This window comes from Plectropomus leopardus, chromosome 7 (genome assembly GCF_008729295.1).
Source record: "Plectropomus leopardus isolate mb chromosome 7, YSFRI_Pleo_2.0, whole genome shotgun sequence".
Lineage (NCBI taxonomy): Eukaryota > Metazoa > Chordata > Actinopteri > Perciformes > Serranidae > Plectropomus > Plectropomus leopardus.
In genome coordinates, this window is record NC_056469.1 from 20,798,080 (window position 1) to 20,821,098 (window position 23,019).

General features: G+C 40.4%; 1 protein-coding gene across 1 annotated transcript in view; it reads left to right on the top strand.

The window, feature by feature from the left end:
* The window catches only part of fhl3a (four and a half LIM domains 3a), a 35,187-nt gene extending 12,483 nt beyond the window's left edge, over positions 1 to 22,704 (top strand). The window contains exons 2-6 of the mRNA XM_042489919.1: positions 12,981 to 13,154; positions 15,718 to 15,892; positions 18,853 to 19,022; positions 19,191 to 19,377; positions 21,384 to 22,704. Of these exons, the coding sequence (XP_042345853.1) occupies positions 12,999 to 13,154; positions 15,718 to 15,892; positions 18,853 to 19,022; positions 19,191 to 19,377; positions 21,384 to 21,535 (840 nt within the window). The 5' untranslated portion in view covers positions 12,981 to 12,998 and the 3' untranslated portion in view covers positions 21,536 to 22,704. The remainder of the gene's footprint in view (positions 1 to 12,980; positions 13,155 to 15,717; positions 15,893 to 18,852; positions 19,023 to 19,190; positions 19,378 to 21,383) is intronic.
* The last annotated feature ends 315 nt before the right edge of the window (positions 22,705 to 23,019 follow it).

The following is a 23,019-nucleotide window of genomic DNA, read 5'->3' on the forward strand; positions in this document are numbered from 1 at the left end:
ACTCCCTCCTCAGTCAGTATTTAGAGGTCAAAGCAAACAGTGAGAGTGACAAAGAAGAGAAGGAGGTGAGCCCACTATGGGATCATAAAAAATGGGTCAAGAGAGATATGTTGCTACGGAGTCCAGCTAGTTTCCTTTTTTTGCTGCAGTATGCAGAATTATCAGGGGAAATTTCTAGTATCTCCATCAGAGTCTGAATGGAAACTGATTTTATCATTCTCTCTCACCAGTAGTCTCACCAATGATGCCATCATTGTTTAATTAAGTAAAGCTTCCATCTTCTGCTCTGCTGAGGATTGAGGACTAGGGCTTGGCAGAAGTCGGTCCTAGTGCTTCAGTCTGGTTTAAAATTCATCATCTCTTTGATGTGTTTGGATTGTTATAACCAAGATCTTCCCACTTTGTTTGAATCTCATTTCCTAAATACATCAAATTGTTTGATCTTATCAGCTTCATTTATGCGAGCAGAAAAGCCCGGGGATTGTGAATATGAGCAGTAATTACACTCGAGGGGAAGTCCCCACAAAGGGACTTAAACAAACTGCGGGTGTGTGTATGCAGCTGCTCACTGCGTCTGCTCTTCCTGCACAAGTCGCCCATTGTCCCCCCAGTTTGGCTGCTGTGTTTATTTTTTGTATTGGATCCCTCTATCTACCCTCAGCTTTGTGTATTCATGTGTACATGCATGCGCACCACTGTAGGTGTGTGACTACTTGTGCGCGTGGCTGCAGGTGTGACTGTGTCTGTGTTTTTAGATATGATACGCCTGATTTTTCATTGTGACTGTGTTTGCAAATGTGTGTGACCTTCTTTTTGAGAAGTCCCAGAGACTTCTCTGTTTGGGGTAACGGGAGGAAGCACAGTGTGTGTAGATACTGACTTGGACATCCTCATCGTTATCAACCCCACACTGGTGAAAGGGGTCGTTGCCCAGAAGGAAATGAACCCACTTTTGGTTCACACAGCACATACCAGAGTAAAGGAAGAGCACATTATATTTTTATATTTTTATGACAGGAAACTAGTGTGCAGGGATGTTTCAGAGGTCATCTCATATTATCACATCTATTTTTAGATCGTTGGTTGTATGCTGTGGGATTTTACAATGTGGTGATTTAAATACATACATAATGGAATGCGTTTAACTGTATGCACTGGTGAAGTGTCAGATTTATTTTAGGCAAGTTTGACCTGATTTTCTACATCTGAATTACAGGCTCCACAAATAGCTAGGAAGTCTAAAAACTCGCAGAATGATGTATTAATGTAATATCTGAGTTCCCTGGTGGGTTTAATATTTTTTATGGCACAACACATCAATTTTCACATTGCCACAGCATCCCTAATAAAATGCTGGGTTGTACCCTCAGTCAGGATGAAACGAGAGCTACACGTCACTGCCAGGAGGTTTATGGTCCATGGGAATGAGGGCACTGTTTACATGTTGCCAGGGAGATGTGTCTATGAAAGGAAAAAATGGCTGTATATACTGGAAATGACTTCTCAGAGATTCATCCCAGTCGTTTCACATTTGGCAGCCCCCCTTCGGTTTTCTAAGCAAACGTAATGCTTTTTTTTTTTTTTTTCTTCATATGAGCCCATCTTCTCAGTGTTACACACTCGGACAGGGAGAGAGGTGAGTATTTTTGTGGGAGGAACTCCATGCAGCTGTTGTCAAGAACGTAGATTGTTACAGCTTATAATATACTATAAAGCCCATGCACACAGTGATTGGAAGTACCCGCCTGCTTTTAGCAACATGCTGAATATTCATGTCTGGGGATGTTGATATGTATGCTTTAAAAAAACAAGCCATCTTGTCTGGGCATTAACCTCAGGGTCAGGTGCCATCACTGCAGCCACGAGCCGCAAGTCTGAATGAGTTATAAATAATTGCTAGCAGTTGTGGGTGTGTACTGCACAGTTGTGTGTGTGGCATGCTTAGATTGCTGAGTGTGCGGCCTGTGAAACCTTATCCCAGCTCCTTGATGTCCTGGCTGGTCTCGCTGACTCAGCAACATTAGGAGACCACCTGGGAATGACCAGTCCGCGGGAGCCATTTTGTGTCTTTTGGTTCACAGTTAGCCTTGGTGTTGAGTCCCTGTGGGTTACTAATAGCCACAAAGCTAGCGAGTAAAGAGCAGTGGTAACTTTTGTGTCATAAACGATGATGCAGTCATTATCATCATGCTTACTGGGCTTTCATAACTTTATAGTTATGTTTGAAGGAGCAGTTTGTAGTATTTAGTGGCGTCTAGCAGGGATAATGGCACATTGCAACCAGCTGAAAAGTGTGCAATGCCTCTGTGCTGAACTCTGGTTTAGGATTCCTTCATTGCTTATTGTTCAGGAGGTTTTTACCAGGAGTTGAATTATCCTCAGACATCTCTTCCCCACAAAACAAATGGCCTAGGTGATTATAAGCGGTAAAACCCCTGAAGGAATGAAAAAAGAGGGGTTAGTTTTGGTTGAAAAAAATGTTACCACTATCACTACTAAATCACTATAATTAAGACTTGAAATATTTTTTTTAAATGGAAGCATGTGTAAAAAGTCTTTCTTTTGAAAATAACAGAAATAAGGTGAGATTCTCCATCCAGCTGCATTTTTTCAAAATCCCAGATAAACAAATGTACATAATTGTCAACTTTAATATCATGGTATTCCTTAAAAATAGTATGTGGCTGCAATCCTATAATATTTCATTTCTGACAATATATCTCCCTAAATCCCATACAGAGTGGAACTTTAACTAGTTGATTTCAAATTATACAGACTTACTGTACAACTACGTGATTAGCTTAGTATAAACAGTGAAACAATGTTGGATTGCTGCACCCAGAATGAAATGAATTTGCAGTCATATAGTAGCCAAAAGAGCTTAAAAATCATAATGAGTTTTTTTTTCTTCCCTTACCAATACACTTTGCTCACGCAAATATATAATGGCAGAATCTGCTGTGGCACTGGCTTGAGATCCATATTACAACTGAGAGTGAAATTCCCCATTTCCTTCTGACAAAGCACAGGAACAAGTGATAAAAACAACTGACATTATTTTGGCTTCAAGGCCATTGAGCTTTACAACACAACTCTTAGAAAGTTCAACAATAAAGACATAGCCATAGCAGAAAAGGCCTTGAGTGGTTTTCCATCATATCAAGAGCAGAAAGGACAAAATCAAAGCATCCACAATCCTCTATGATCAGATTTTATGGTCCGAAACTCCACAGCAACATCTCAAAGGCACGTGCCTCAAATCCATATTAGGACCTGTGTAAATCAAAGGGGGCCTAATTGGCCTTAACGTCTCTTGGCTCTGACGGTTTGCGGCAGTTTGTTTTATTTATAGGAGCAGTCCAGAGGTAATTTTCCATTGTGGTTGCTTGTGAGACATTTGCTTTGTCTCCTAGTCCTGCAGTAAAGACAGACAAAAGTTGATTTTTCTGTACTGCCACTGAATATATTGCATCAGAAGGGCTCTCTCTGGTCCTCTCTGGAGGTTGGTCTTATGAAAACAACATCCTCTCAAGGGGCTTGCAAACCAGTAACCGAATCACCCAGCTTGCAAGTGAAAGTACCCTGACCTCACAGTGCATACTTCTCATCCCATTCAGATATGAATGGGCTGGGTTACACGTGTTAAGTGCAGTATGTGTGTAATACAGTGGGCTTTTAAATTGAATGCGCTTACTTGTGAAGGCCTACAGTCCTCAGCAAAACAAAGCAGGTGTCAAAACTGAGACGGACCTGCACTGAACAGTGAAGGCTTCAGATTTCAAAGGGATGCCCTATCCCTTGGATCACAGGGTAGAGGATGACAGGGAGGATGTGAAGATATCAGGATAATGACTAAGATATCCATTTTTGGGCACAAACTGCTCTGGGAAACTTTGGAGTGAAGGGGTCTCTGGGATTAATGACCATGTTTGTTCTAAGACAAATAATATACTCTTCCTCCTTAAAACAATCCTGTACAACCCATTTATCCTAAAACCAGCAGCCAAACCAAAGCACAGAGTGAGACCCCCAGAAAATGCAACTGTTACTCCAAGATCTTTCAGCACCTTCCTCAGTTTTCTTTTTACTATATACAGTATGCTTATCTGTGTGATGGCATAGTTTCATTCAGCAGGCATTTTATCTTTTTGTTGGCTGTTTATCACACACTTTCTTTAACTCTATTGTTTCTGCATTCCTTGCCTTCCTCTCCTCTCACCACAATGTTTACCACCTCAAAGTGTATCCAAAGATCAGCGAGGAGACTGTCAGGATTTTTTTTGCGTGCTTGTTTTCTCTTTTCTCACTCTCGCTCTAGTTTTCCTGCCATCTAAACATTTACCGGCAAATACCATCACAGAGAGAGAGAGAAAAAAAGACAACCTTTCTTGCATTCTCCAGGCGGTGACTCTCCAAAACCTCCACTGGCACACAGGAGTTGACTGCATAGTTTCCCCAATGCAAACCAGATGTGAAGCACTAATGTATGGCAGCATTTTTTTTCTTCAAAGAAAGACAAATGTAGGCCAAAAATGTCGTCTTTTGGTCATCCAGACTCACAGTGATATAAAAATAAATTCAGATTCATTCCAAACTTTCCCTCGTGGTGGTTGGGACAGTACTGTATGATTTAAAGTAATTGCAATGTTATTGTTTGGTGTTGGTGGAGTATTGTGGAACGTTGGGATTGAGACGGGTTTGCGGAAGGGGACAGATGAGCTGTGACAATTGCATTTTCAGCTGCGCTCTTGATCTGAAAGTTTTGCCATCCATATGCACATGGAGTCCTCCTTACTAGCACGTCTTTATTGCCAACTAACTGTCAGATTATGACAAATGTATGTTTTAAGTATAACTAAACATACATCAGTGTGGGCTTGTGCTGTGCTTTTGTTTATCTTTTGTACACATTTAAATTGCCATATCAAATCCTTTTAATAATTGAGTCCAGAATGTTTTGACGTACAGTTCTTTCAGGCCAGCTGCTATTCACTTGTAGCTTTCCTCTAATGCTGCAGTGTGTACCACATAACAGAATCAAGGCTAATATTAAAAGACATCAAGTCATATCCCCACACTTGCATGGTCATTAAAAGTTGCCAAGAGGGGACAAATTACAAAGACCGTGGTGACATTTTCTCCTGCAGGTAGTCATTTTCCTCCTTTATGTTTATGATGTTGGCTTTCATTTGAGCCCTCTGTTGCCTCCCACTCCACACCAGGCGGTGTTTAAACGCTCAGGGACAATAACAGGTTAGCGTTCCAGTGTCTGGTCCTGCAGCCTGTACTGTATCGTCAAGTCTGACCCAGGCTCCCACAGAGAAGCAGTTAGGTGCCCCTGGATCAACCCCCACTCCTATTCCCTCCACCCTGCCGCAACTCGTCCATTGATGTTGGTGAAAAAAAACCCTCTTCTCAGCAGCTTCCTGCTTATAGGCTCATGAAGCGTCCTGAGAATGTGGGTGGCCCAGGTTCTCCTCTATTGCAAGACAAAGAGATGACAACACTCATAGTTAAGCCACTGGTTGTTTACCAACTGCATCTGAACATTGCTGAGAGCTGACCCCATTGTATAAATGATGACCGCAGATTGCTCAAAGTTGTGAATGTCATGATGATAATTGCAGATTGGTTTTCTGGATTGGAATCAGCTCCACTAAACGGCAATATGCATTACCAAACTGCCATTTTTATGACCTTAAACAGAGATACTCTGCCAATCTTCAACCCGCTGTTTTTATCACAACAATTGTCCAAGCTTGCATTGCACCAATTTCAAAAGTATTTGTATCTTTCCACTACATACAGCCTAGCCCTAAGAAAAGACAATATGTCCAGCAGTGAAATAATTCTTTAACTAAGCAAAATTCTTTCTTAACATCATAATTTAAATGTTTTCAGTATTTCCACAACCAGTACTTGTAAGATTGTTTTAAATAAGCACATCTGTTTATGAATTGGGCTGCAGCATTATCTTTCCTTCATGAGCAATTTCCTCCTCTTCCTGTGATAAGATTCATTGCCTTAGCGTGTCCTTTCGATTGCTGGACTTCATTTATCTGATCCAGCGAAAGCCAGCAGGAACTGCACACCAAATGTACTGACTAATGTATAACAAATACATTTCAACGTCCAACTTTTGTGTTGTTTTATTGTGACCTGAGTGGTTCTGACCAGTTGTCCATGTGCACAATTAGTCATGTTGATGTGATTTAGCTTGTGGAGTGACTACTCTCACAGAATATGTGGATCTGGAAGCCTCTCCCAAAGGACCTGACTTTGGTTTCCAGTCCCTTGAAGAGAAACATGAATGTAATCCCTCTGACATTGTGTCATAAACATAAGTTCTGGACCATTACAGAAAGTCTTGTGCAATTCATGCCTTCGTCTTTTCGCATTAGTCACCAAATGGAAAAGTCTTCCACAGTCATGAGGCGCTGGAATAAATAGGATCAGACGACTTCTCCATCAGGCTCCTTTCAAGTGGCCACTGGACTGAGACACAAATGAACTTTGCTGAAGTGTGTTTTTGACATTGCACTTTATTTTTGATATGCTCAACCAGGCCATCAAATGATATACTTAAGTGTCCAGTGCTGTGCTTTTTCCCCATCTTGAACCCAGCCAAAGAGCTTTACTGTGTCTGGAAGATGTCCAATCACCAGACAGAAGGCAAAGTGATGGTATGTGTTTATACAAACGCAGCCATTTCACTTTCCTCTAATTTGATTTAAGACTTGTCATAGGTTTAAGATCCTGCTCCAGCATTCATTTACCTCTAAATGTCACCTTCTTAAAATGCTTTCTTCTTTCTTTCTTTCTCTTTTCTTGTCCTTTTTTTTCTTGTCCTGCTCTTGTGTTTGATTTCTCCTCCATTCCTTTATATCTCCCCCTGAGAGCTGTATGAAAGGAAACAGAATCATGTGTACTTTAAGGAGACCTGCTCAACAACACACTCCTTACTCTAGTGTGTGAGTCTATTTGCTGCCAGAAGATCAAACAGTTAAAGGTGACTGAGTGGCTTTTGTAGCTGCTACTTTCCTAAAGTAAATCAGACCTTACTGTGCACAGTAAAATCCACACTTGTTAAAGTATCCACTCGGACATAAAAGCACACTAGTCACAATGGACCAATAAACACAGACCTTACAAATAGAACAGCTGTATTGAAATGGTTTCTTTCTAACTCTATTGCTTGCAGACCTCTTACTGCAGCACAGCCACAACTTTTGTGCTGTTTCCCACTTGGCAATAAACCAAACAGTTTTAAAATTGTCTGCCAAGGCATCATTGGCAGACTGTGATGCTATTTCCACAATCACTCATGTTGTCTTATCAAGTAGGAGACAGTTGCACCACTTCCGCTCTGTGACTCTTTTTTATCTTGGGGATATGGCATTCCACATTGACCCTGCAAGATTAAGCCGCAAAATGTGTTATTTTGTTGTGAAGGAGGAAAAGAAACAGACTTAGCAGTTGTTCCTTTTTGACATAATGTCAACAAGCGACAAAAACAGCAGCTGCCCCACTGACATTAACTTTATTGACTCAGTTTAGATTAAAATAAAGCTTCGCTTAATTCCCTTTGTGTAACTCTGCGTCCCTTCTATAAATTCACAAGGTTTTTGCAGGTCGGTGGAGTGTGAGTTCATCTTTCCTCTTAAAAACGTTGGTAATTGGTTAGTATATCTGTTTAGAGTCGATTGGATTGATGGGTGAGAGGAGCAGCAGCTGCAGAGGTGAGTGAAAGCAATTTTTTAGAAGAAAGGCTTAATGCTTTGATTTAACTCTCACTGCAACTGGCGCTGTACTGCTCCATCTGTGCCCAGAGTACTCTCTGCACCCCGAGAGTGTGATGCAGTGAATAACCAGATGGTATATATTCAAAAGGCACACCCAATGAACATTACAGCTCCAAAAATAGAAAACCGTTATGTGGCACTAGATGTTGATACTGTTGCAGAACGCCACAAATAAATGACTGTGTGGGAAACCCTGCTGAAAATGTGCATAAAGCATTGAAAAAACACATTGTGTCCTCGAAATAGTTTGTGCTTACTTGTGAACTTTGGGTTTGTTAACTGTAAATGGAGCTGTAGCTGAATGCAGTATCATATGTCTGCAATAAAACACAAACTGATTAACAATATCTTTCTATAGACCTTTATCTAGACAGAGATAATACAACTTCCAAATCCAGTCTGTTTTTCATGACTTTTTGTGACATGCCGACCCTTGCAAACATTTTCAGTACAATTCATACATTTCTCAATACAGTTGCTTCAATTAGTCTATACACACTTTTGTGGTCTTTTTTTTCTTTGGTAAAAGATAGTATTTAATAGCAGTGAGAGAAATAAAAGAAGAAGGTGTTTTGTATTTCTGCTGTCACTTTGCTTGTGCAGTACACAGTCATCTGCCTTGTGCGGTCAAGATGATCTTTCTCCTCTGTTGATGTAACACAATGTCAAGTGCTTTGTCTAGCCTCAGTAACATTTTACAAGCAGATTCTTCAAATAGAGGGCAGAAAAAGGGGAGAAGAACTGGCAGGCTTGTTCCCAGCGGGCTGTGTGGACTGTTCATTTGGAATCAACCGGAGCGTAAGCAAAGTTTGGGCAGGGGATTAACAGGCCTGCCTGTGGGACTGGACTGGACAGGGTATCTGCTAGCCCTTCAGTAACCAACCATGACTATGTTGCCTGGCAACAGCATGCAGTCTGCTTGCCTGCATTGGTCTGTTGCACTGTGGTATCTCACAATTTGAACTTCACCCCCTTATGCCAGTCAGGGAGGGTTGTGATGACTAGTAGAACGTAGCCTCGGCATTCCTCGGCTATCTAACAGCCGGATGTGTGAAAACAAATAAAAAGTCTAAATGTCTGTTTGCAGTCCTGGAAAGACACACAGTTCATCACATCCTACGATATTAAACGGGGTAGTGCCCAATAAGTTGTAAGCTCTTTGACTGTAAGGAATGACGCAGAGGCTAAGAATCCTTAAGTCAAGTGAAGATAAAGTTAAGTATACCTGCTTATACTTTGGCCAATTGCCAAAAAAATTCCATGTGTAATCCAGGGCTGTGACAGTATGGATTTTTTCTTATCACAGTGAAAAAGCATCAGTATGGTTTTGCAGTTAACTGCCAATACCTGCCAAAATTAGTCTCTCTCTACAGTGTCCCCACTGGCACTTGGTGCCCTGTGCTCAGAGCATTATGCATGTGTACATCTTGAATGTTACTGCATAATTTTCTGGTTTATCATTGAACGCAGGTTGATTGTGCATTGACAGGTCTTAGTTATATACATCTGTTTTATAAAATATCTGTATTGTCACTGTGCTGCATTTTTACAAACTGTGAAAATCTGGTAACATCTCACCCATGATCTCACTCATGTCTAGACACAGTCTTACACCGTCTGACTCTCCTAGCAATTCTTGCCCTCTCATACAACTGAGGTTACATCCCTTAACTACTGCTACTAATGACAGAACGGTACCAGCAGAAACACTGGTCAGTTTTTGCAATTTCAATGTAAGAGATTGTGATGTTTATTACAACTTAAGTACATCTGCTGTCCTACATTTAACACACAGTTACGCTAGCTGACCAATTCAGCTAAAGGCTTTGTCTTCTGTGGCACAGCAGCCCTCAGTGTGGAGAGCAAATAGTGGGGCTGCATCAGAGCCAAAGTAGCACATTTTTCAATGAATTTATCACATCAGTCCCCCCCCTAAAAGAAAAAAATGCAGTGATGACCTAGTCACCACAGTAGTGTCATGATGGTGGTATTAGTGGTGTGGTTATTATCACAGCCATAGTGTAATCTCAACATATTACTCTTTACTTCAAACATGCAACTAATGTTGATCTTTATCTTCAGTTTTCAAAATCATAAAATATAGTCCCTGAGCCTCAGAATTTCTCTGAACAAGCACACTGAAGGATTTTGGCTTTCATTAAACCTCTGTGGTGGGTTATAAAATTGCAATGTTTGTCCTTAGGGAAAGGAATAACAACAGCAAATTCATCCATCTATTTTGGAAATACCTTGCTTTTGACAGACTGATCAACTGACCAGTCAGAAGATCATAGTTTGTCCTTTTATCCAACAGCCTCACAAGGGTTAAGAAAAACAGAGACATTTTAGCAGAGTCATTCATGCTGACCCATATAGCTGTATTTAATATGCGTTTTAGACTCTCGCTCAGATGAACTCCTTCTGGATCATTATAGGGCGCAGAATACACTGTTGCCTATTTTAAACCGAGATCCCCACTCAGTGCTGCAATACTATAATTAAACTCAGTACAATATTTCTGGACCATTGTCCTGTGTGGGGGCTGCGGTGATTTCCTTGAAGCCCACATTTTTCCCAGGGGGCTGTATGCAGTCAGCGCTCTGGTATTTGGGAACATTATTAACCCAGAGTGGTGTTCTTAGTCACTGAGTCCTGGACGTGAAGGAGATGGACCTCTGCTGGGAAGTTGGCATATACAGTAGCAGATACAAAGCCCTGTGAGAACTGGGAGTTCATTGTGACCCAGATCCTGCTCCTCTCTTCTCAATTTGGGATTGTGGGTTTTAGGTCAGCAGTTGCTGCATGCAGTCATGTCTTAGTCCATCACCCCAGGGGTCAGTGCGTTGACGTCAGGCCCCTCTCTGTGAGAGCCTGTGCCATCAAGAGTTCATTCCAGGTGCTGCATTGGCCACTCATACACTGATAATTAAAGCTTAACCTCTCTGAAATGAAACACTACAAGACCTGGCAGTCAAAACAAGCCCTACATCTGATTTTTAAAATAATACATATTTATGTATCAAGTTTTGAAATCTTTGCAACATCTTTGTAACGTTCCCATTTGTGCTTTAGTGAGGTCTCTGTTACTTAGTTTTAATCTAATTGCTGGCAAACTGGTTATTCTAGCTCAAACCACAATATCCCCGGAGATCATAAAAACAGTTGTAGTGAGGAAATAATGCAACCAGCAACAACCTGTGTGATCCGTCTCAGGTACTTGGACATTGGGTAGTTAAACATCTGCATTTGAGTTGTTTCATGACCTACTTTCTGCAGCCTTTTGGTAGTGGAAATGCGGATGATCCATATGAATTCGGGGAGGGCAATAAACAGCTGTCTGATTTGCTTTGGAAATTAAAGCTGACATCAGACGTCATAGTGCTGGCCTCCCAGCTTTGTGAGTCATGCCTCGTCTCGTTCTCTCACCTGGCAAGCAAAGGCAGCACATACCTACCTAGCACTGCAGATAACATTAAGGTCATAGTGCTCATTTTCAGCTCTGTGCTTTGTTGATCTAATCTTGAGGTTGTGGTTATGTGTGCTGATGGCAACGGATGGTGTGTCAAATGTACAGAAACTGCTGTTAGAAAGCAGACTCACGAGTTCAGCACCTTGCTGTACGTTACACTACACAGGCCAACCACAGCTGCTTATTCTGATAGTTTGCCATAACCTCCAGATGGTTACTATAATATGAGACATAAGATACTAAAGATGTATCCATTCATCTTTAGATAGCGAGATAAGGCAGTCCAGCGATGTGAGCCAGTGTATGCACATGGCTGCAGGGCTGTCGAGCATTTATACTTTGGAATTTACATTTAAGGTCATTAAAGGGTGCTGAGAGTGTCTCTGCAGTTTTGGTGAAGTGGTGTTGTATTAGAAAGCCTGTCATTGGGTTAAATATGAAGACTGAGAGCAGGTGAAGGATCTTGACTTTCTCACCCCGACTCATTAAGAGCTTTTGTCTCGCAAACGGCTGAGACAGATGAAACATGAGAGTCTGGGACCAATGTTCTCTTTGATGACGGATCCTGTGTGATTTGGCTTTCCGTCTTTGTTACGTTTTCGGTGTCACCCTGTGTTTTAGTGTGTGCACTTGCATAGGTGGACGTTTTTGTGTATATGTGTGTGCGGGGGAGTGTAAGACAGGCAGCACAGGGCCAGTTTTCAGTTTGATTGATTATTATATCAGAGGTGATTATTATTACTGGGTGGTGGGAATGAATAGCCAGCAGTGCACCCTGCCAGAGGGCTGTATCACTTATCACTGGGCTCTACTCCAGCCATGCTGTAATGTTTTGGCAACCTGATATTGTTGCCATAATGCTCTCACAATATTATTCTGTCACTTTGTTGTGTGCTCAGTCATGATCAAGAGGCCTATCGCGCAGAGAAAACCGTGCACTTAGAGTGTATACCTCCTGTATCTGTATGTGCATGTTACTGTAGTTGCATCTTTATGCTGACAAAAATGACTTTTTAGGGAGTCTAGTTCAAACAGCTTCAAGTGTCTGTGCTTTTGACACACATAAACGTAAATGCGTCATGAGTTTTCTGTATCTGTTGGTGGTCCACGCTGTATTCGTGAATAGATTCTGGCTTTATAAATATTTATAGGTGTGTATCATGTGTGCACTTGATGTGTGTAAAATGGACTGCATTCCCGCTTAGTCATAAGAGAGGTTGCTCATTAATATTTAGGTGGCAGATTTTAAGTGGTTGACAGGAATATGAAGGAGTTTGGTAGTTACAGAGAGAAAGCAAAGTGACAGTTCACTTTCTTGTCCCCTCCCTTTGCATCCACCAGTTTTCATCACACAGTAATAAAAGTTAATAGGCATTTGGTACCTCCTCTCTTGTCTCTCTCTCTCTCTTTTTTTTTCTGTCTCTCTTTCTTTTTCCACTTGCTCCCACTTGCACAGCGTGTTTTGTTTGAGCTCAGCTCCATCACTGGTACAAGCCGAAGTATTTACAGCGTAAATATTGGCAGTGAAAGTCTATACTACAGTCCAACTGCTGTGTCGGGAAAGGTGACTGAATCATTCCTCAGGACTCTCGCTTCTTCTCCTCTCCTCCCCTTTTGTCCCTTTCTTTTTGTCCTCATCTCTTTTAGATTTGTTGGTTTTTGTTTTTTTTAAATGTTGCTCACCCAAATGTCTCCTCTCTGTGTTTCAGGTTTAACAGAAACTTACGATGGCTGACAGTTTTGACTGTGACAACTGCAAGGAGTCCTTGTACGGCCGCAAATACATCCAGTCAGATGACAGTCCTTACTGCATCCCCTGTTACGACAGCCTGTTCTCAAACACATGTGATGAGTGCAAAGAGCTGATCGGCCATGACGCAAGGGTAAGGCATCCATTTTGACATGATCAGACATGCAATCATCTATCCACTGCACAACAGTAACCAGTGGAGTACGTGCAGAATTTCAACCGAAACGTCATCATTTTCAGATTTGATTAAAGGAAAGAACAATAAATATTTTGAGGTGGGGTTGTATGCGGTGCATCAAGGTTCCCATGGTCATGGAAAACCTGGGAAAGTTATTGAATTTAACATTCCCATTTTCTAGGTCTGGATAAGTCATGAAATTAATAAAAATCATTGAAAGGTTTTGAAAAGTCATGGAATTTTTGTTTTGTGTATTGAATTCACTAATACACTAATCTTTCGGGGATAAACTTCCACGTAATGTAACGTAACAGCATATTTATTTTCTCCACATTAGTAAGTAAGACATGATGGAGCTCTAATATGTGTCGACTTTGGGCTGCATGACAAATTGTTTCAACATCAACACTGCAATGTGTGGGGCGTCTGATGGCTCAGTGGATAGAGCGCCGCCCCATGTACAGAGGCTGTGTCCTCGCTGCAGCAGCCACGAATTCGAAACTGGCCCCGGCCCTTTGCTGCATGCCCCTTTTTTTGTTATGATTTGATTTTGGTGTTTAAAAGGGTACATTTCAATTTACCAAAGTCACAATACAAACTAACTTTACTGATTGAAGCAGCAGTAGACCAGCAGCTCCTGTGTTCAGGGAGCTAAAATTACTGTTTTTATGCTTCTGTGCCAGCGATTTTCCTGATTTTCTGAACATACATGCACAGAAACGACTTACATATATGACCTTAGTCTTTCCACACTGTGATAAAGCACATCAAAAGATCTGCTCTAATTAGGTTTAAGCAGTGTTTTTTTAAACCATGTTTTGACATGGCCTTGGATGGCTAAAATTGAAGTTATGTCATGTTAATGATGCATAATACATGGTAAATGAGGCGTTTCCTATGTATTTTTCATGGCAAGACACAGTAAAGGCTAATTTAACATGCAGTTATACAGGCAATTTAAGTCCACATAAGCCAAAAGGCTAATTTGGCCTCAGATTGTAAAAATGCAGCATGAGGGAACGTCTCCCTCTTCCCCACAATCAAGTTAAAATTTTATCTTCCCTTAATGGGAAACACTAACATGACGTGGATCATTTAAGACCGACATATGCAACTTGGTGGAGTTTACAGAACAGAGCATGTAACAGTGCTTAGAAGTTTGCTTAGCTAAGGAGTCCAATGAGTTATCAACACCCTCATGGGCAGCGGGTGATAAATAAAGCTGGCATTTTCTTGGCTCAGCGCCCTTTAGACAATCATTTCAACATCCTTGTGAGACTTTTAAACAGAAGCATGTTCACAAGTTCAGTACAGTATGTGCAGGTACACCACATACGTTTTGCTGCATATGTAGAGCTCACATGTGTCAGTTTGACCCAGTCCAATCCAACACTCCTTTTTTGCTCCTTTTGTAACCAGTACCTAAATCTTGCAGTCATTTCCTTTTTTGCCTCTACTAGATTGTTTAACTTATCCCCATTTAACAGTTCATATGATATCCTACAAACTGACATCTCACAAATAACGTTATGTCCTTAAGATAAATGTAAAGTTATGGAAGTTAAGTTTAGGCAAGTAAAGGTACTGTGGTTAGGTTTAGGAAAAGCAAACAGGGTGATGACGTACCTTAAAATGGCTTAAAATTCACTTCACATGGTTCTGAGCAAGTCTCCAGAAGAAAGTCCTGTGTTTTGTGACCAATCCAATGCCCCAACCTGTCTCCTAACTGGACAGATTGGGACAACTTGTGTCACTCCCATTAGTGCATTGGTCAAGTAATGGCAGCCTGTCAAATTATATGAGTTACTGGCTCAACATCACGTGGGAAATTTGGTGCATTACTTTTCTTCGGAAAACATACAAACGATGCATGAAAAAAGCCTTGATTGCTGCAATTCTAAAACTAGTAGTATTCGAGATTGGTTTTGGTCTCAGGACCACTTTTTGAAGGGTTCTCGTCTTGGACTTGACCGCATTTCTACTCAGCCTCATTTTGGTTTTGGACAAGGTCCAGCTGCAGTAATATCACAAATTTACCTTTGCAAAAAGGAGCATTGAATAAACATGAAAAAGTTTGTTTAATCTCCTTCTTGTTTTTTTGTTTTCTCTGCTAGAAAACAAAAGTAAATTAATAAAATTCACCTCTGCAATGGCTTTTGGTTAATTTATTTTATATTATTTAATTTAATTTATCAAGCCATTTCCCATAATACATAAACACATATATACAGTAAGGTGACCTGTGGTGAATGAGGATGTTTTCTGTGGGTGTATTCATGGGCATGTGGATCTATCAGATGAATTTGAGGAGTGCCTATGGAATGTATCATGTAGTGTGGGACTGGCACTGGTCTGGTCTTGTTCTTGTCTCGGTCTTGATACATTGCGGTCTTGGTCGTGACTTGGCCTCAGTTTAGGTTGCCTTTGCTGAAACACTTTCTGAAACTGTAAAACATGCATTTGTCAAGTATTTATGAAATGACCTCCACCTCCTTGTTGTCTACTCTTCTGTTACTAGGAGCTCTTCTACGAGGACCGGCACTATCATGAGCACTGCTTCCGCTGTTTCCGCTGTGATCGCTCGTTGGCAGATGAGCCTTTCACCAGCCAGGATGAAGCGCTGCTCTGCAATGACTGCTACTGTAACGAGTTCTCCTCCAAGTGTGTAGCCTGCGACAAAGTCGTCATGCCAGGTAGAGGTGCAACACATTTTTGCTTTGTGAGATTTGGGCATTGACATTCAAGGCTCATTCCACTGGCGATCTCTGAATGAGTCTTTTCCAACTATTTAATGCTTTTTGAACATGAACTAGTTTATCTTAAAATCCAGGGAAAGAGAGTCAATTAAAATGAAATAAAATGATAGAGGGAGTGACATGTGATATACCTTGCACATAATGCATTTGACAGCGCAACATATCATGGTACTCCACTCACCCACTAAGCATAAGTCTCGTTGTCCCACATTTTATTTTCCATGAAGTGTACAAATTCAAATTTCAAGATAGATAGGCAAATGACTTTGGAAAATGATGACACAGCAAACTCCAGAAAGCAGGGACAAAGTATAAAGTAACAGATCAAGCGGATACAGAAGGGAAAGAGGTTTTAGAAAAAAGACGCAGAGGAGAAAGAGACGAAGGCGAGGGTCTACGATTGAGCAGCAGCCAGGGCTGAATGTGACAGAGTAATTGCCAGTCTGCTTGACTTGTTGTCTGTAAGCCAGATCCCCAGGGCTGGTGGGTTGCCAGCAGACTGATGATAACAAGAGATAAGCACGTCAGTTATTCCAGCTTACGCAGCCCTCATAAAGCGGTAAATGATTCCAGGAAAGGTGCAACATTCCCCTTTATTTCCACTGTAGTTATTCTTGTGTTTTCTGATGAAGATCACACATTTGCATTACAAGGTTTCGTGTAAGTTATGCTGAAGTGAGTCACCTTGAGAATGAAAACTTGTTTTTAAGAGTGATCACATCTAAGATATCTTAACTAGGAAAGCTCCAGTACACAATATTATAATACTACAATATTACGCACCTCTGACCACAGATGTATCATTGAAGATTCATATGCAGTTTGGCTGTAATTCTGGATAGTGTTACCTCTCCTCTAACAAAAGAACTAACAGACATATCTTTTTGCCATCATACAAAAATATGTAAACCCTTAAAAAACAGACACACACACACTTATGTTTGTTTAACAGTTGGATGCTAGGCTGAAGTGGTTTGTGTCGGGACAAAAGAAGAGAAGAAACTTAATACCAACATGTAAATGGATTTTTCATAAGATGATCTCTCCGATAAAACTGCAGCAAAGCTACCATTGCCAGAAATGGTCACATGGGATGTTGTATGTCTCTCAGACAATGGTCCTCTTCTTTTCCCACTCTGTTGGAAAATCCTCTGAGAGACAGTATGTCTGTTGTTGTGACTGTCCACTGTGACAAAGCATCTTATTTGAGCTTTACTTTGAAGTTCGAAATAATTTATTTGCCAAGAATAAATACACATAGAAATTCCACTGATGAAAACATACACTGAAACCTACTCTACATAAAAGAGTAGTAACATGTAGTGCACGTATAAGAGGCCTTGCAGGGCAAAGAGACATGATGAAACTTTGAATTTGACTATATTCAGAGAGCATACTGTAGGATTTGCTTCTGGACGTAGTCAAACCATTTGCAATTTAAGGATTGACAACCTTAAATTGAATATATGCATTTTAATTAAGTAAAATACTTTTTGAGCATAATAAAACTTGTTTTAAAGGAACAGTGTTCAAGATTTAGTAGTTAGAATTCATTGCATGGTCATTGTTTAGGAGCGTTTTACCAGGAGCCGGATTTCCACGGAGGTCTCTTCTTTTCCGAAACAAACAGACCAAGTGATAAAAACCAGTAAAAATAAAAACCAAAAAAACCAAAAAGAAACACAGAATAAAGTAGTTTCATGTTAAAAATCAGTTTTCCTCTGATGCTCTTTGGAATGTCAGTGACGGGCCGCTAGCCTAGAACTGGCTGATGTGTGCTCACATCTGATCCAAACATTCAGGAGGTTTTGAGCAGGATCCAAATTATCCGCAGAGGTCTCTTCTTCTCCAAAATAAACAAACTCTGTCATTGAGACCGACAAAAACACTGAATAAAGCAGTTCACATTCAGAGATCAGTGTTTTTCCGATGCGCCTGTTGCCGAGGAGCTGCTAACTTCAGTGGCCGACGCAAAAACGTGAACTGCCCAATCTAGAGCGTTTGGTTTGTCCATTCTGGCCTGCTGTAGAAACATGGCGATGCAACATGGCAACCTCCATACACAAGGACCCTCCCTACGCAGATAAAAATGGCTCATTCTAAGGTAACGAAAACACAGCCATTCTCTCATTCTCACAAATAAAAACAGTTTTTTATGTTATATTCCATTTCTGCCAATTTATCACCCAAATTCTAAACAATGAACTTTTTAAAAAGGCAGGTTTTATTAATCTTGTCAGCATCCTTCTATATGTTACATCCATCTTATCATTTTAATTTTTTTAAAGCTCTTAAGACCAGTTGCTTTGCTTTTGAAATTGCCCCCTAAAATTTTATGTACTGTACGTAGCATTTCAGCTGCTAAAATTGTCCTCTGTGAGCCACTGTAATTGCTGTAAGCTTATAACCTGGAATGTTTTTGTAGGGGATTTTCGCAGTTGTCGACTAGAGAACACCACAGCACACAGCCTGAAGCAGTGAAACATTAGTGCAAAATGTCAGCCCCACACAAACCACTGCATCACCATAGGATAAACCAACCAGTGTAATAAAAAACTCAACAGCCAAGGGATAGAAGACGGATTGGTTGGGGACACGGAGGGGAAAATGGCATTATCCCTCTCAGTACGGCCTGATGCCAGTTTCCAGCAGTAGGAAAGAAATGTGGGGCCTGTGGTGTTATGATTTTAAATAAAATAAATCATTTATTAAATCAAAATGTGTTTTATGTACTGTCAAGCCATCAAAGTGTATTATTTCATAGTTCAATAAAATGACCACCAAAAACATCAAAATGAACAGTCAAAGATGAGTCTCATTCTTTCTCTGTTGTTCTTTCCATCCCCCTTTCTCTTTTACTCTCTCTGCCTCCTGTCACCTCTCTCTCTCTGTGCTAGGCACAAGGAAGTTGGAGTATGCAGGCTCTACATGGCACGAGGGCTGCTTCATCTGTCACAGCTGCCAACAGCCAATCGGCTCCAAGTCCTTCATCCCTGACAAGGATGAACACTACTGCGTGCCTTGCTATGAGGACAAGTTCGCCCCACGCTGCACACGCTGTAAAAAGGTTAGTCAAGTTATTCCTACGGACCCTCGCATGGCAGCCAAAGAAACGATGCAAATGCAGAGGAGCCATGAGTAGGATTAATCCTGGTTATAGAAGAACATGCATGGGAACAGTTTGAAGGTGAATTTAAAGGATCTTGATATGACCAATGACCTCTTTCATTTTCAGACCTTGGCTAAAGGTGGTGTGACCTATCGGGACGAGCCGTGGCATAAGGAGTGTTTTGTGTGCACCAGCTGCAAGACACAGCTGGCGGGTCAACACTTCACCTCCCGAGACGACAACCCTTACTGCCTCAAGTGCTTTGGCAGTCTGTACGCCAAGAAGTGCGAGGCCTGCACCAAACCAATCACAGGCAAGTTTACATCACTATGTTCTGACTTGTGCTACTATAGATGCTACTTTTGATTTGGGATCCGGGTTAAAAGCTAAAACTGCTATTAATATTCTTAATAAGACTGACTCAAGATGGAATTTTCTTTTCTTCTGTCATTGTATATATTTTAAACAGTTAGTTTGGGTTTCATGTTGCAATTATGCTGTTGAAGTGACCTTTACATGACATACCTACGTTCTGGCCTCATAATGTATGTTTGACCTCTGAATCAAAGCCCAGCATAGCGACTAGTGAGAATGCACACAACGCCTAGGCCTGTTAAGATCCTATTGACTAAGGTGTATAGGCTACATGAAAGAGTTAATTCCTAACTGCATTATCTAGGTGTGTTAGTCTGACTTCGAGAAATTTGACTTAGTACAATTACAGTTGGACTAACATGTTGACATGTATTTTTAAAGTCCAGTTTTAGTCAGACTATTACAGTAATTCAAATTTTTGTTGATTGATGAGTCTCCAACTTTCAAGGGGTAGCCCTAATTTGTAGACATTTTTTGCAATGTGCAGTGTGTGCACCTGGTTGAATTCTCTCAAACTCTTCAGCCTAAAGAGAGATAAACATCAGTTTTATTCCAGGAGGGTAACAATGTATGAGAAATGTCATAAATGCCCTTCAAACATCCCTTCTCTATCACTCTCTTTGTGTATGTGATGGAAAAAACTTTTTCCCCATTTGCTGTTTTGAAGCATGCATCACTTACAGCGTCCATCGTGCTGAATTCAAAGCCAGCCTTCTGAAGCCTAACATGTAGTTTAATAAATAGAAATAGATTAAGAGTAGAGAGGACATTGAACTGTTTCCTGTGCTCATTTGACTAGTTCAGCATTTCCCAAAGCTCTTCTCGAACACCACTTGTCCTGCATGTTTCAGATTTCTCCCTGCTGCAACGCAGCTGATTCAAATGATCAACTCGCTATGAACTCCTGAAGCTGCTTAATAACAAGGAGAGATCTAAAACACGCAGGACAAGTGGTACTCGAGGAGTGGTAACTCTGGACTAGTTAAAAACAAAATGTCAAGGAATATGTTTGATAACTAACCAATAGAGATATGAAGTGATTTAATCCAGCAAGTCCTCTCTAGGAGATAAAGCACAAAAGACACCTGTCCATGCTTCATGTGACTTAACTGCTCATTTTGTAACATTGCAAAATGTCACCTCAGTGAGTTTGATACCTTCTGCAAGTCAAATATTGAGTACATTCAATATGCACAAAATAAAATTTTTATAATAATAATAATAATACTCCTGTTTACATGCACCCCTGCATATTCTGTTTATCATAATACAATATGGAGAAGTAGAACAGCTGGAGCTTGTTATTTTACTTCTTTCCATCAAAGTAGGATTTTTATCACAGTTTCCTACAGGTGGCGAACTTGTTAAACTCTCTCTTTCCTTCTTTCACCTTTTTGAAACGGTCGGCGTTCTGATATTTGTGCATATTCAAAAATCTGTTGATATCCAAGTCTTTCAGAAAATTGAAAGTAGGTGTGTTTCTCCTTCCAACCATTAATCTGGGATTTGCTTTTGCATGCATCTCTACCCCACAGTTTAACTGTTGGTGAGTGAGTTGGTTTGTGTACAGTGTATCCATGACAATGCACAGAGCTGCCCATAAGCAGAAGGGAGGCCATGTGTCACAAACAGCGGTAAAAAAAAAACAAAAACAGTTGAGACTCATATTCCGAATTGGCTGTATACATGCTTAGATAATGTTTCTAAAACCTGAATGATACCGGCATATTCCACGCCTTGATTGGAAATTGCAAAATTCAGAAAATGGCCTAATTTGGAACATTTGCACAGAGTATACTATTTATATGACCCGCATCAAATTCCGAATATTGACATATTCAGAATAATAGGGGAATACTGGTGTGCATGTAGTTATTGATTTGAATGGTAATGTACTCTCACTCTACTTCCATGGTATGATCTCTGTCTCTCTTCTTGTGCTAGGTTTTGGAGGAGGAAAGTACATCTCATTTGAGGATCGCCAATGGCATCAGCCGTGCTTCACCTGCTCCCAGTGCTCTGCTTCGCTGGTGGGCGCCGGCTTTTTCCCAGACGGTGACAGGATCTTGTGCCGCGACTGCAACAGCAACCTATAGATCAGTTCTTTACCATATTCCCACCCTTCCTTTTGAATTACTTTTCACCCTTTGTCACAGCATTTTAAGAACCCCAAGTCATTACCGAGGAAGGTAACGCAGGCTGACAAATGCTGCCTCTCAGGTGTTTTTATATAAAGAGATAAGTTCCTCATGGTACCTGTCTGGGTCCGATTTTCATCTAGGAGCTAGTGCTGCATTGTTTAAATGAACCACAAAGATTTAACCAAAAAGTTTATGGAGTGCCTTAAGAATAACATTACTTTTATGTTATGTACTATTGAACCAAAGAAGCGCAAAATGCTAGTCACTTTGCATAAAAAAATTCTTCATATTTTATATAAAAAGTTGCCATTTCAGGTAGAGGTCAGGGTCTGAAGAGAAGACACACAACACTGATACAGTTTAGTATGTAAACCTTCCAGTTTGTATTTCAAAGTATTGGTGGAGGTACTGTTTTAATGCTCTTATAACTGCAGTTTTAAGCATTTTAATGAAAATATGGCAGAAAGTACAAGCAAGAAGAAAATCTAGAAAAACAATCTGCTGATTATGCTTTCAGTGAGGTAGTCACTTTATGGTAGTTCTGATCAATAAAGTCATTTGCACTTTTGATACGATATCCTCTTGCTACCATATTATGTGCACATAAAAACACAACTTAAAAAAAACATGGCACACACCACTTTTTTTTCGTCATGTATCTGCTTTGTTGAACTTTGCAATGACACTTATTTTTAAAGTTTCATCTTATTTCTGTCTTTTTCATTTGTTATAATGATTTTTTTTAATCACAGTTGCTCAAAGAGCCAGCATTTATAACCTGAAAGAAGCTGAAATGAAATAATACCGTTGTGTATTGCAGGAGTGTGCATGTCTGCCATGATTCCTGTTGACAATTATTTTGTTGCCGTTAAAACTGTTACTGTTTTGTTTTTTTATTGTTAGTTCGTATGTGAAAAGTTATTAAAAAAAAAAAACCTTTATTTCATTATTTCAGCTTTGATGCTGGTGAGTCAGAGTTGGCAAAAATACATTTTAAGATGGAACATTGAGGTGATAACAGTAAAAACTTACTGTAAAAAAAAATAGAATTAATTAATGGCTAAATGCTACATGGTTAGTTTCATTTGTGAAGTCTTATTAAAAATAAATTTACACTGACTGATCTTTGCTTGGCAGTTTTTATATTCTGTGTGTATTAGTGGTCAGTGGAATATCCATTACCGGTTTATGAGGTTGTAGCTTTCTGCGGACTTGTGTTTACTGTCAAAAACCCTTCTCGTGTGTTTAAAAAAGTCTTTCTAGGAAAGACTGGTGTGTGTGAGAGAGAGTGAGTGCACCGGGGAAGAAGGGCATAAAAGTGTGAGTGTGAGAAAGTGTAAGAGAGAGAAACCATGTGTGTGTAATAAAAGAGTAAAATGTGTTTTTTTTGTGTGTGTCTATGGTTAAAAAAACGCGTGTGTGCGTGTTTGGGAGACAGA